Genomic DNA, 13,937 nt, shown 5'->3' on the forward strand with positions numbered 1-13,937 from the left:
AAAGTTTGACCGAACCACACGGTACAATTTTCTTTATCTTAGCCTGGACATTTTATGGATGTTGACCCCACATTAGATAATGTTTGCTGTACTCTTCGAAGAATCTTTCCTTGTCGTAAGAATTTCGAGGGTGCTGACATTTGTTTAGAAATTATTACTAAAAATATTTTCCCCTTTAAAAACACTTGAAACAATCTGATTCAACTGATTTTCTTTTAGCCTTGATTTTTTCAAGGCTTTTGGTAGCGTAAAAGCCGTCTGAGTGTCAGCCGGGGCAGTCGGAGTTAAACATGAGGAAACTGTCCGTCCTTTTCCCCCTGAAGGGGAACGGAGGGAGGAATGTTTTCCCGTCACACAAAACCTTTGATCTCACACCCCCTAATCACTTCCTGAAGATTATACAGTACGTGCACCTCTGCACTACCCTGACTGAGTGTGTGTGTGATTGTGTGTGTGAGCGCGTGCATGTGTGTGTGTATTGGTGTGATGTGTGTGCTACCCAGAGGGCAGCCGGGGCAGATGTAGTCCTCTGTGCCCCGCCTGATGACAGACAGAGATAGGGAAGGAACAGAGACAGAGGCATGATGTCATCCAACAGTGACAACCAAAAACAGTTATAAATAACTTTGGCAGTCATGCTAAAGTTCATAAAGTGTATAAACTTACCAAAAGAGTCAGCGCATTTTTGCACAACAAAGCTAAAGAGATGGGAGTGCTGGTAAAGTCATTGAGCTGGTTGTCAGTTTGACTTTGGCAGGTTTCAGTGTTATTATTGGTTTGGGGGGCAGAAAAAGTTGTCTCAGGAGTAGCGGAGACAGGACAAAAGATGCAGGAGGATTTGGCTTGATGGATGAGCACTGCTTCTGATTAAATAAAACTATGATAGGGTCCAATAGTGAGCCTGCCATAAGACTTTGTGCCTTGTCCATGGCCTCCAGGTTGACGCACATACATTTCTTGATCTGATGCCAATATCAGCAGGATGACATCATCTCACCTGAGAAGTTTAATGATGTGACATTGCTATCGTTAAGGTTCTGCTAGGTTTAGGAACAATAAAACACTTACGGGAAAGATCGTGATTTGGGTTGAGATAGTTTTGTTGAAGTCATTTGACCTTTGCCATTATAGTGACAGTAATAAAGAGTTGTTAAGCCTACGGAACAATCGCAGTCATGCTTAAAAGAAATGTAATTACCACCTTGTGGATGTATGCCTCTAGTGCACCATGCACTTGATTTTATTTATTCTTGTATGTATTCTATTCTTGTAAAGTGTCTTTGAGAGTTTTTAAAAGCGCTGTACAAATAAAATGTATTATTATTATTATTAGTCAAGTTGCAAGGTCCTGAGCAATGGCATTGAAAAGTGGGCAGAACATTTTTAGCAGAATATTATGATGTAACAGTGCTTTTGACCTCTGACCTTTTGGATATAAAATGTCGTAACTTCATCAATTCATCCAATTAGACATTTGTGTAAAATCCTATCATAATTATCATGTGAATTGTCACAATGACCTTTGATCACAAAATTATAAACAGTTCATTCTTGAGTCCAAGGGGACGCTTGTGCCAAATTTAATTAAATTCCCTCAAGGTATTCCTGAGATATCACCTTCACAAGAATGTGACAGATGTAAAGACGGTCAGCATGAAAACATGATGCCTCCAGCTACAACTCTCGATGGCGCTGAGATGTTGACTGGAAAGTGTGAGTCTCACACAAACTTTGCCGGACAACGAAAATGTTATCCGATGAATTCATAGTCTGTTAAACATGTTTTTTTAAAAGAGTGGTGGTTCTGAAACAATCACACTAGCTGTGAGTGCACCCTCTGCCACAGAGTTTCTTCAGTAGAGTGTGTGAACAACAGCTAAAATGTCAGAAAGACAGAGAGGCCCTTACTGGCCACTGAGGAATCTTTGACACAGTCATCATCACAGCTCAGTGTGGCCAGTAAGACAAGGGCACTTCCCAGTGGTATAACACTGGCACTACATCCCTGTGAGTCAAGAGCAACACAGCAGGCCATAAACTCAACTATTCTGTAGAAGAAAATTGAAAATGACCTCGATCTGCGGCTTAAGACAGAAGAACTGTATGCACCCAGGGCCGGGACCAGAGGGTGGCCCATGTGTTTAATATTGCCAAGAACCAGGGCTTTAAACGTGAGTCTTAACAAATATTGACCTATTTTACAAAGATAGCTGAGCTTGATCGCTGCATCACGCCCTACTGAACTTCAGGGGTTGAGCACACAGCTCTATAGTGTAGTCTCATAGTTGATGCAGGAATTTCACTTTTTTAAATAAACCAAAACAACAAAAACAAAATAACAAAAGGTTGCATAAATTTCACAAATTACATTTCAATAGTGCTGCCTGTGTTACTGCATTAACATCCACACATTATACTGTAATACAGCAGTTTGTCCGATACACCTTATCATTCATTTTTCAAGTCAATAAAGTCGCTGTTAGTCGTAAAGATAGTAGAATATCTAGTTTTGTGTGAAACCACTCAGTGAACTACATCGTCTCACTCAACATACGTCACCAACGTCAACATGGCTGCCGTCTAAAAGCTAATATACCGGACCGGCACTACAATGTTTACGTTATTTAAGTTAAGGTTTTGGTGACCTTTCAACCACACAACGTCAAACTAGGACCGTCTCAAGTCCACACTGTATCAGACACACACTTGTGTAGGACAGGCTGTCTGTCTTTCACACATGAGCGCACTGGCAATCATAAAGTTTTAGGCTTGTAAAAAGTGACACATCACTTTGTTAGGGGCCTTTCAGCTTTCATTTCCATGTACAATTTGAAATGATTGAGTGTAGGCGTGCACATGAGCTAACTGAAAACTGACAGGTATGCTCACTCATATCCACACACACACACACACACACACACACACACACACACACACACACACACACACACACACACACACACACACGCACACACACACAATTAGAACATGTTCAGCAACAGTGACACCTGTTGTTACAGCAGGCTTGTAAAATAGGATATTTAAAATGACAAGTGCCCCCTTGTCTCCCTGCAAACTACGCCTATGCAAAAATGAATAAATAAATAAATAAATAAATAAATAAATAAATAAAAATAAACACAATCTGAGTAACCTTCCCAACACCACTAAACCACTAGCCCAATAAACAGGTTAGTATGTCCTTATAATAATTCTTTCCTTAAAATAATATTGCCAGTAGCCTGATTTTCCAGCCACTGTCTGTGGTTTGGCAGAATATTCAACCACATATCAAAAACCTAGAATAGATCATCTATTTTTTGACTTACTCAAAGCGTTTCTCTCCAACAGTAATGCAAGTTTCAGAATGAAGCAGACGGGTCAGAGTTAGCAGGAACACCCGCCCCATGAACCGGCTGATGAAATGTGAGAAGCAGCAGCAGCAGCGGCGCGTTCAATGAAACTCTTCACGGCTGCTGAGAGCTGCCGGCCCCCGGCCGAGTGCTCCACAACCTCCGCAGCCGACCCGAGGGACTCAAAACCCTGTCAGAGCGCAACATGGCCAAAGTAAACAGCAGTTCCTCCGGTTGTCGAGCCGTAGTGATGGCAGGAAAGTATCTGTCGGGTCCGTCTCCGCCGGCTCTGACCCGGGGATGCGGACAACGCCAGCGGAGGATGTTCGGCCCGCAGCCGCGCATGATGAGCTCTGAATCGGCCGGCGCAGGAGGAAAAACCGCGGCTTTGGCCCAGCAGGAGCATGTGGGATATTTCTCTGCAACAGACCGACATGTGCAGGCTAACCGGAATTTAATTTATCGGGACGTGAAAGCTTTTCTCAACGAAGTCGGTGGAGACCCCCGGGAGGCTCGGTATTGGCTAACCCAGTTCCAGAGAGCGACTTCGGCCCAGTCTACAGCTTTTGCTATACTGGAGGTAAGGCATGGGAAACATTTCATCATATCCACATGATATAAAGCCCAGACACCACTCAGCAGCAGGATGGTGGGTTCACATGTCAAACATTCGGACATAGTAGGACCATCTCATTTCTATGTCAACTTCGAGGGGAAAATAAATCTTCCATTGTTTAAGGGCTAGAAGATATGGTAAAAATAAAAAAAAGGATAATCATTCTTGCATCACAGTGTTCATTTTCACTGACAAAAAAAATACAAATCATGATGATGTGACATTTGTTGGGCAAGATATTGTACTTCAAAATTAAAACTGAATATTATTTTTTAACACTTTAACACTTCATAACACTTGAAGCACACCTAAAAGGCAGTCAAGACACATCAGTCCATCAGTCCTGAGCTGCTGCAAACAAAAAATAAGAAGCTTAATAAAAAAAGCCACAAAAATTTGACTACAAGTGATTGAAAAAAGAACAACTAACTGTATCCTTAAATCAGAGAAAGCCTAACTACTAAGTTTGAGACCGTGTCAATTAAAGTCTTATGTATGTGCCGCTCTCTGCCTCTGTGTCTTCCAGGTGGACAGCTCAGTGTTCAACAGCAGGGAGATGGTTCAGAGCCTGGCCTTTGGGCTCTCCTTCCTGCAGCGGATGGATATGAAGCCTGTGGTGGTGATGGGCCAGTCTGAGCATAAAGAGATGGGGCCCAAGGAGCCGGTCGCCGGGTCTCCGTGCACCAGAGGGTTGGTGGAGCGGAGCCAGCGGCTGACCGAGGCTCTGCAGCAGCACTCGGCCACTGTCCTACCACTGTTCTCCGCTGAGTCCTTCCTCCTGCTGCATGAAGCCCCACATGGAAGCAGGTGAGGGTTGAGACACGCCAAAGCACCAGGTTACTTATTAGGAAGCTTGCTATTTTCTGTCTATCTTTATCACGATCATCTTCAGAGTTGCCGCAGAAGTAGCTCATTAGCACACTACTGTAGTCACCACTCTTCTACTGACGATCTGATGGCAACCTCCAACTGTCTCACTGGAAAACTGTGTCAGGCATACAGCCCCATGTGGGGTTTAAAAGTGTCTTTGCCTCGCACCACATGTCCACACGTGGTGATGTAATATATGCCAAAATCTACCACACAACCTCACATAAAACACATAAGCCTAAAACCTGAAATACATCCAGCGATCACCATCCAACCCAATCATCAATGTTTATAATCATTATCACTCCTCACCAATTTATATCAAAGACTTACCATCAGCTGCCTCATCATGAGTATGGTGCATGGTTTGAGAGATAAAAAAAGTGTCTTATTCTCTTTTTTAATTAATTTCTCTGCCTGCAGTGCTCCATCCTCCATCACTGTGGACACCAGCCTCCTCCAGTGGAGCCTGAACTGCGGGACAATCCCTTTAGTTTGTCCGGTGGGGAGGGACGGGCAAGGATGTTCGGTAATGCTGGACCCAACAGAGGTGACGGCAGCAATTTCCCGAGCCCTGCAACCCCACAAAGTCATGTTCTTGAACAACTCAGGAGGCCTACGCAGCCAAGAACGCAAGGCAAGAGAGATGACTAAACCAGCACTTAAATACTGTATTGTTTGCATGGTCAGGTTTTGAAGTCAGACAGATTGCAAATGTGATGTAAGGAAAGCAACAGTCCAGTCTGACTAAGGGCACAGAAGTCTAAATGTGCAGAATAGATGCACACATGCTGTATAACCTCTCCTGAACACTCTGTATATGTGTTACAGGTGCTTGGTACAGTGTCATTGCCTAGCGACTTGCCCGGTCTGTCCATGGCGGCGTGGCTGAGTGCTGTAGAGCGCCGCAGAGTGACCACCATAGCCCGGCTGCTCAATCAGCTGCCGACTGAGTCCTCTGCAGTAATCACCTCCGCAGACACGCTGCTCACTGAGCTGTTCAGCCACAGAGGTGAGTGCACGCTAACGCACGTGGAGAGCTCTCTATTTTAAGGTGTAACCCAAGAAGGTACTGGTCCATATGTATATGTGTGTGTGTGTGTGTGTGGGGAGGTGATTTTGACCATCCAACATTGATTGACATGAGTTTATATCTTAATTTGATTTTCTATAACTGCTTCAGCTTTCTGTCTGTACTTCCCCTCAGGGTCTGGGACACTCTTCAAAAACGGAGACCCCATTCACCGGTAAGTACTTAACACACGTACACACAGACACATGTAATCCGAACCGTGACCCTACATTCAAGTCATAATCCAAACTACCTCCTTAAAAGAGTGGAGTGTCTTCCTCCTTCCTGAGTTAAAAAAAACAGATAGCGGTTCATGTATTGCCTTTAAAGTAAATTATTGTTTGGTGTGTGTCTGTATGTGTGTGCAGGTACAGCTCTCTGGATGGAATTGATGTAGAGCGTCTGCTGGCTCTCATCAACAAGTCGTTCGATAAAACTCTGAGGCGAGACTACATCGACTCTCTGAAAGGAAGACTGCACTCCATCTACCTCTCTGAAGGGTGTGTGCAAATACTCCAAGAAAAAAAACACATACACATATAAATCCAAATCAGTGTTGGCGTTATAATCTGCATCCTGTCTTTCTCATTAAACCAAGGCCTGTAGGTGTAAATATGTCAGATATGTGGATCTAAGGCCAGCGAGCCTCCCTCCTGAGGGTTTTGTATCTCTGTCTCTCCAGCTACAGTGCGGCAGCCATCATCACCATGGAGCCGGTGAACAGTGGCACTCCCTACCTCGACAAGTTTGTGGTGAGCAGCAGTAAGCAGGGTCAGGGCACCAGCCACATCCTGTGGGAGTGTATCAGACAGGACCTAGGCAAACTGTTCTGGAGGTCCAGAGCCACCAACAGGATTAACCCCTGGTGAGACTTTTTATGTTCTGTCAGTTTGGCTGATACTTTTGTCCAAATCATCTTACAGTAAGTGCATCTGAACCACGTAGGAACAAGAACTGGGGGCGTGTCCCTTTTAAAGTGCTTAGACATCTTTTAAAAATAAGACAATGGCTAGGTTTGTTTCCCAAAATACCGAGAATGGACCAAATGAGTCCTGGCACTTCACCAAATAGTAGTCCATTCAGTGTAGGCTGGAGTCAAGAAATAAGCTCAAATAAAATCACTGCAGAGATGCAGAGTCTGGTACAAAGGAGTTTATTGGGTTCTACAAGACAGCAACACCAATAAACAGTGAGTTCAGACCCGGGAGCAAACTAAACAAGTTCTTTCTGTGCTCCTGCTTTTATGCTGAAGGGTCTCCACCTATTTCTTAAACACCCGCCCCTGAGGGCCAATTCTAATGGTGGATGACATCGCCTGATTTGTCTATGGCCCTTCTCATTGGTTGTCCTTTCTATCACACCCAACACACTCCATTAGCCGGTAGTATCTTTTCTAAAAAGTATAAAAGGTGTGGTTAGCATACATGTACTAACCATCCCCCCCCCACACACACACTAAGTTCAGCTGAGATCTTAATCATGCATATCTCCTCCACAGTGCTCTTACAATATGCAGCTGGGCCTTCTTAGCTCAGTGAATGATATATAGGTATTCTACACTCTGTGTGCACTCTGCACTCAGGATACATGTTTTTTCTCTTCAAACAGAGTATGTAACACAGGTTTTATAATTAATTATAATTAATACATTTTATACAACGCCAGCGACAACAACAGGGTGTCCTTAACAAGTCTTAAAATGTCCTCAAGATATTATTACCATATGTGGGAATTCTGCACTGAAATGACTAAAAATGACCTTTGTTATATATTTTGTTCAGTTGTGTACAAATGTTCCCGACAATGTTCAAACCCAGAGAAATCCACAAGTTTCCTCAAAGTAACAGGCGTTTCATTTGGTTGCCAGTTTCAACTACTGGGATAGGGAAGTCGTGCAAATGTTAGCAAACGACGCTCAACTCAGCACTCACCAGAGACTCCGCTTCGCTCTCTTCTTTTCACCTCTCCACTCTGTAATGTTCCATTCATGAAGTAAAGTTAATGTCCCCCCAGTTGGCAGTCAACATTACAGTACATTGATGTCACACAATGGAAGTCACCTCTGTGGATCACTGCTATGGTCACATTGATAAATCCAATTTTTAATTGCAAAAATTAAAACTTAATCTTGGCGCTCTCTTCCTGCCAGTAAACAGCTCTGGATCAGGGCAGAGTCAGATGTAAAATCCCCCTGAAGGTCTGGCTGTGCACCTAACACACTAGCCAGCTCTGATCTGTTGTGGCTGATCACTGTATATACTATACCATCATACTAACATGCACTGTTTGAATGAGAAAAAAGATAATTTGTCCATTTAAAGTCTTAAATTTGGTTACAAAATATTAGAAAAATCTTAAAAAGCATTAAACTAAAAGGTGTGATACCTGTAGACACCCTGAACAAGGGTTATGGAGATGTAGTTTGAAAAGGTGGATTTTAGGCTGTTGAAGAAGATGTGCATTGGCCTGACAAGTGTCTGACAACATTACAGAAACAATTCCTTCAAAGATAGAACAGTTTGTTAAATGATATGATCCTTTTAGTAACCAGAAACACAAGTCTCACTCTGAAATCTCACAAGAGGTGAGTTGTAACAGAAGGACAGTGAAAGTTGGAGGGAAGAGTTTACTGAGAGGAACTGCCAATAAGAATTTATTTCCAAGGCCATGGCTGACTCTTTAACCGATTTTGACAATCTGGATGAGGCAACTGTAACAACTCACCTGGCAAGATTTAGAGCGAGACTCCTTTTTTGAGTGAGACTTGCGTTTCTGGTAACAAAAAGGATCTTATGATATAACAAACAGATCTGTCTCTGTAGGAACTGTTTTTGTAATGTTGTCAGACACTCAGTGGCAAAAGCAAGCACTTTTAGTGGACTTAACAGCCGAAGTTGCCCCAGAAGATCATGTTACTGCCAGCTGAGGCGATCTACTGGACCGATGCCACAATGCTTGGTAAAAATTAATCATTTAGATGCCAAAAATGTAAATGTAAGGCCAAGGTTTAAAAATACCAGAATTTTAATTTAAAAGTGGTCTGGCCCAGAAATTGTCACACCAGATAAATAAATACTCAAGCCACAGGTCAACTAAGCTAATCCATTCATCTATTCTTTGCAAATAGAGTAACTGAAGCAAAGCAAAGAGCAGTTAAACAGGCAGTTCTCAGTGCACCACTGATTAAACCACAAGTGAAGTCACAATGAAGCTAAAAGAAACTTGTTTGAAACAGAATCTACTGGGCCAAATCAAGTCTAGGAATAAGAAAAATAAGGAAAAAGTTTAGGTAACCTCACGTGCCGCATTTACATGATCTGTGGAATCGTTCCAGGTCAGATCTGGAAACGTGCCATCATTACTGAAAAACAGTATGGCGTCACTAAGCCACTAGTTCGCTTCAGCTCCATCAACGCTGTCTCTTTGAAACTGGCTTTGCCTGTCTGTGTAGTATTTTCCCAGCAAAGAAGGGAGGAGAGGAATAAACAGGTGGGAGGCTCATTAAAATGTTGTGCATTGTGCAAGTGGAGAATGTGATGCCAGCCACACATGTCAAAGACAAAGTTCAGTGGTTCACAAGCAAGGATGAGGCAAGGTTCACCCCTTTGTGAAACATGATTGTATTAAGGATATGGGCTCAGGAACATTTTGTAAAACTGTTGTCACTAAACACAGTTTGCAAGTGATTGCCTTCTGATTTTATTTATGTTTCCACCTCACCAGCTCTTTTGCACTTACATGAAGCAAAATATCAGGAGCGTCTGAAGTCGCCCAAACACAGTCCGTGCACCCAAGACCCGCTGCCCTACACTTGTTTTTTGGCAATTAAAATTTCTGCTCCCTTTCTTGTTACATTAATTAAAAATAAATGGTGAAATTTGACATGCGATCTCTCTGTCTGTTTGTCTGTCCAGGTACTTTAAACATTGTGATGGCAGCTTTGTTAATGGGGTTTGGACGGTCTTCTGGTTCGGCCTGACAGACATCAGAGATTCCTACGAGCTGGTGGAGTACGCCAAGAACCTCCCTGAATCCTTCCATGCCTCCTCTCTCACAGCTCCCAAACAGCCTCCCACACCCGCCACAGGATCCTGAGCTTCCCCCATACCGGCTGCTAGTCGTGTTGCTCTTTGACTCTGGAGTGATTTCAGCTCCAAGGCTCTGATGGTTTTGTTTGTTCCGCCTTGAAGCTTTGGATATTGTTTCCCCTTTTTTCTCGGACTGGACTTGTTCTATTTTGGATTTTTTTTCCTGGGTTACCTTGAAACTTGAAAACAAAAGCTGCAGTGAGAATCGTTCCTCTTTTTGGAAAGCCAGTATTAGCTCCAGGTGTTCTAGTGATTAGAGTTGAGGGTGTCAGAGATGTCATTTCCAGTTTGCCAAGAAACACTGGAACAATGTGCAGTGAGGTTGCTTGATCTGAAATGGGTATTATTTGCAGAAATCTCAAAACTACAGTCTTACATTGAAATTGAGGAAGAGGAAAACTGAGTGCACAGCCAGGTGCTGGGTTGCCTCCAGATCTTAAATTGATCTCGTAGTTTAAAAGACACTACACCCAAGTGCCTAGTACAAATGTTATTAAAGCAGCCCTCCACTAATTTTAGACAGTTTAACTATCAGAAGGAGGAGTCCTACTCAGTCTTAGAACAATGGTTTTATGATGTTTACTGTGGCTCTGTATGGGGGTTTCAGAGTTTGAGAAATTAACCCTGATTATGTCATAGTGATGTCATCAGCGTTGCCTGGAATTTGCTTGGGAGCTCCTAGTTCCCATTAACAGGAAGCCTATGTTACAAACTTGGATAGTGGAGTTGCTGTGGGCATTTCATTTTTTTTTTTTTATAAATTGTCATTTGCAAGTCTCTCTACTTGAATAGCTGAAGCACTCCTTTAATCCCCATTTATGTTGTCTAGTGAATTCAGCATAAATAGTGACGAACAACAGGAAGAAGAGGTTTTACTATGTTTCTATTGTTTTGGCTGGCAGAACTGTGAAACTGGCCATTTAAGTTCAGGATCCAGAGCTTCTTTGGCAGCTGCTCAGAAAACAACGCTCTCCACGATCTGGATCATATGCACTACTTAAATGCCAAACGGAGTACTTATGGGCAACAATAAACTTTAAAGTATAGAGTACTATAGAACCCCTAAAGAACAAACACTTACTATACCAAGTATCTCAGAATCCCTCCTTTGTGTCACGCTTCAACACTCCTTTAGAGTTGACTTGAGGCTTATTTATGAAGCTTTCTACACTGACCCAAATTATGAAATATATTTTAGTTTTCCCCATCAGTTGCCTTATTTTCTGCATTTTTAAAATTCAAAATGCATAAAGTAGCACCACTTTTTAATGTTTATAATAGTTCAAGCAGATAACTTTAAACACACAAAGTTAAACATGCAAAGATATTACTAATCCCAAAATTAATGTATTTCTTAACTAGAAAGGCAGTAGAAAGTATACCTCCGCCAAGGCCCAACAGTCCCCTTTTGTGATCCCTCATAGATACCAGCTACCTAAAAATGTTGAAAAACTCTTACAATGTTAAAGATGGTAAGAAAAATATTCCTGGATTTGTCGCTTTATATGGATCCACACCAAAAGTACTATAGTACTAAAGTACTGTTGGCCGAGGCCCATCCTCCATACAAGTTTCGAAATCTGTTTAGTAATTCTTGTGAAACAGAGGGAACTCCAACCAAGAATGAGTCCAATTTGTAATCGTAATTTCCACTTCATGGCTGTGAGTGTCATAAAACGCTGACATCGCATCACTGTGGCAGTGTAGGACGCTCCATTAGTCATCATTAGTCTCAAATCCTTCTCTGAGTTTGGAGTGTTTTTAGTCGGATGTGAACTTCTTCGCAGTGATTTAGAGATTCTTGACAAATATGGGCCCAGATCCGAGATGTGATAAGCTTATCAAGTTTTTTTTTATATATATATATAATAGCAGTAATAACTTTTTAGAATGGTTTGGCTTCGAAGATGTTACATGTATCTTTCACTTGAAGCTTCGTTTCTACTGACCAGTTTTCATTCAGCTGTTTAAATGATCTGCTAGTCAGATGTTAAATCGACTTGCATTTCTTGTATCTCAAAGCGCTTTACAACACTTGTCACATTCATCCATTCACACACACTAATGGCAGCGGCTGCCATGCAAGGTGCCTACCCTGCTCATCAGGAGCAATTTGGGTTTCAGTTTACCCCCTCAAGGATACTTGAAGACCTAGACTACCTCCTGAGCCACAGCCGCCACAGGTTTGGTGGGAGATGGTGGCTGTTGGTGCAGTTTTGTTTTTGATCCTGTTGTTGGTGCCTTCTGGTCAGCACATTTACACAGGCAGTTCAAGCTGATGAGGAAAGATATACATGATGATTGGGGTCACTGAGCCTGAATGTGTTTTGACTTTTGTTCTTACTAATCAAGGTCATTTGCCCTTTCTTAGCCTTTACTTCAATACAACTGATGAACTGAGAGACAAATGTAAACAGAATGTGCAACTCAGTACTTATATCCCTTTGTGGGAGAAGCAGTAGTGAAGAAGGCTGTTTATTTGATTTTTATGCTCTACCATTTTATGACTGTTTGGAGAAAACTTTCAAATAAAAATAATAAATAAAATGATCCTTTCCTTGCAGTAAAGTCTGTTTTTATGATCAAGCCCCAACCAACTCCAAGTGTCCCAGTGGCAGTGTGACTTCTTTATTCGTCCTCATTCCTCACTTCTTGTGGTCCCTTCAGCACCCTCACATGTCAGCACTTCTTTTTTAGGTATCAGCCAATTAAATTGTTTCACAAAACTTCATTTTTTTTAAGGTTGTGGAATGTCATTTGCAGAATCTTAAAACTTATAATAGGGTATGATCATCCAGATCCAGTCCACCTGGAAAAACAAACTGATGCGTATAAAGGCCCATCAGATGCCAAATCACTGCACAATGGCTTTTAATTCAAAGAGACAGGATTTTCCAACTCTGGAATATTGTCATGGTGGCAACTACTTTTTCTTTTGCCACACCAATCTTGAGTTAATCAGTAGAACTATGATGCTGCTAAGTAATGTACTGAGAATGTGCACTTGCATGTATGAGTGGCCAACGCAGGGCCTTACTGGATAATGTCAGGTTACGTTGCAGCAAGAAATGAACCAGGATCATTTTTTTTCAGCAATGAAACCATAGGCAACAACATAACAGACAGACATCATTTGAATCAAAACCCTTACAGAGCAGCTTATTTATAAAATGTTGTGATCAGGTTTATAAAAAAGAGCTTTATCCTGAACTATCTAGCACACAGAGAACCTGAGGCCAGAGAGCATCGTATCACAGATGTTCTGCTTAGATTCTAGGAGTAGTGTGCTCTGTACTTAAAGGGGATATAGAGATAATAGTGCACAGAGGGTGTGGGGTGGATGTGGTTAATAAAGGCACAAAGGCAAATTCTTGCATTAGGTCTCCTTCCCTTAAATGTTATTGAGCCATAACTTTATGATAGAGGAAGTAGAATGACCGTTTACCGAAACAATACTAATAATATTCCCAAAAGTTTGACTTCCACTGAGCTCAGTTTTGTATTGACTTTAAGTTTACTGGAGGGCAGTGATGAAATATGTGGTTTTGGGCGTTTTTTTAATTGCATATTCATAATGGACAGCTATCAGTGACACTGTCAGCGAATGTAAAGTAATAAGTGGGATCTGGAGTCAAAGGGCAGAAGAGGAGACACTGATTTGTCTGTGTTCAGGTGTAGAAAGTTGTGGGACATCCAACAGTGTATATCAGTTGAGTGGGGTTGGAGGTTTTGAGTGGTACATGAAGCTGATTGTGATCATCATAACAGTGAAACTGAATAATAAAAGACCCGTTCTGTTTGAGGAACTTAAGGCAGTCTTGCTAGAGGAACAAACAATACATGAGGAACTTTCAGGTTCCTCATGTATTGTTCCTCATGTAGTTAGCCCTGGCCTGTCAGGAGTTATAACACCACACAGATTCAAGCCCTCGCCCTGG

General features: G+C 42.1%; 1 protein-coding gene across 1 annotated transcript; it reads left to right on the forward strand.

The window, feature by feature from the left end:
• The first annotated feature begins 3,494 nt into the window (after window positions 1-3,494).
• Window positions 3,495-12,554, forward strand: nags (N-acetylglutamate synthase). Its single transcript, XM_073493691.1, has 8 exons — window positions 3,495-3,933; window positions 4,496-4,776; window positions 5,263-5,476; window positions 5,671-5,851; window positions 6,047-6,086; window positions 6,280-6,411; window positions 6,594-6,776; window positions 9,826-12,554. The coding sequence occupies exons 1-8, from the start codon at window positions 3,559-3,561 to the stop codon at window positions 10,004-10,006; spliced, it is 1,587 nt and encodes a 528-aa protein (XP_073349792.1). The 5' UTR covers window positions 3,495-3,558; the 3' UTR covers window positions 10,007-12,554.
• The last annotated feature ends 1,383 nt before the right edge of the window (window positions 12,555-13,937 follow it).

The sequence above is a fragment of the Pagrus major genome, chromosome 23, assembly GCF_040436345.1.
Source record: "Pagrus major chromosome 23, Pma_NU_1.0".
NCBI classification, from domain to species: domain Eukaryota; kingdom Metazoa; phylum Chordata; class Actinopteri; order Spariformes; family Sparidae; genus Pagrus; species Pagrus major.

Excerpts from the sequence above, each read along its gene's own strand:
- nags (XM_073493691.1), top strand. The coding sequence starts at position 3,559 with ATGGCCAAAGTAAACAGCAGTTCCTCCGGTTGTCGAGCCGTAGTGATG. Across the intron at positions 6,412-6,593 it reads TCCATCTACCTCTCTGAAGG|CTACAGTGCGGCAGCCATCA; the intron begins GTGTGTGCAAAT and ends CTGTCTCTCCAG. Across the intron at positions 6,777-9,825 it reads ACCAACAGGATTAACCCCTG|GTACTTTAAACATTGTGATG; the intron begins GTGAGACTTTTT and ends TTGTCTGTCCAG.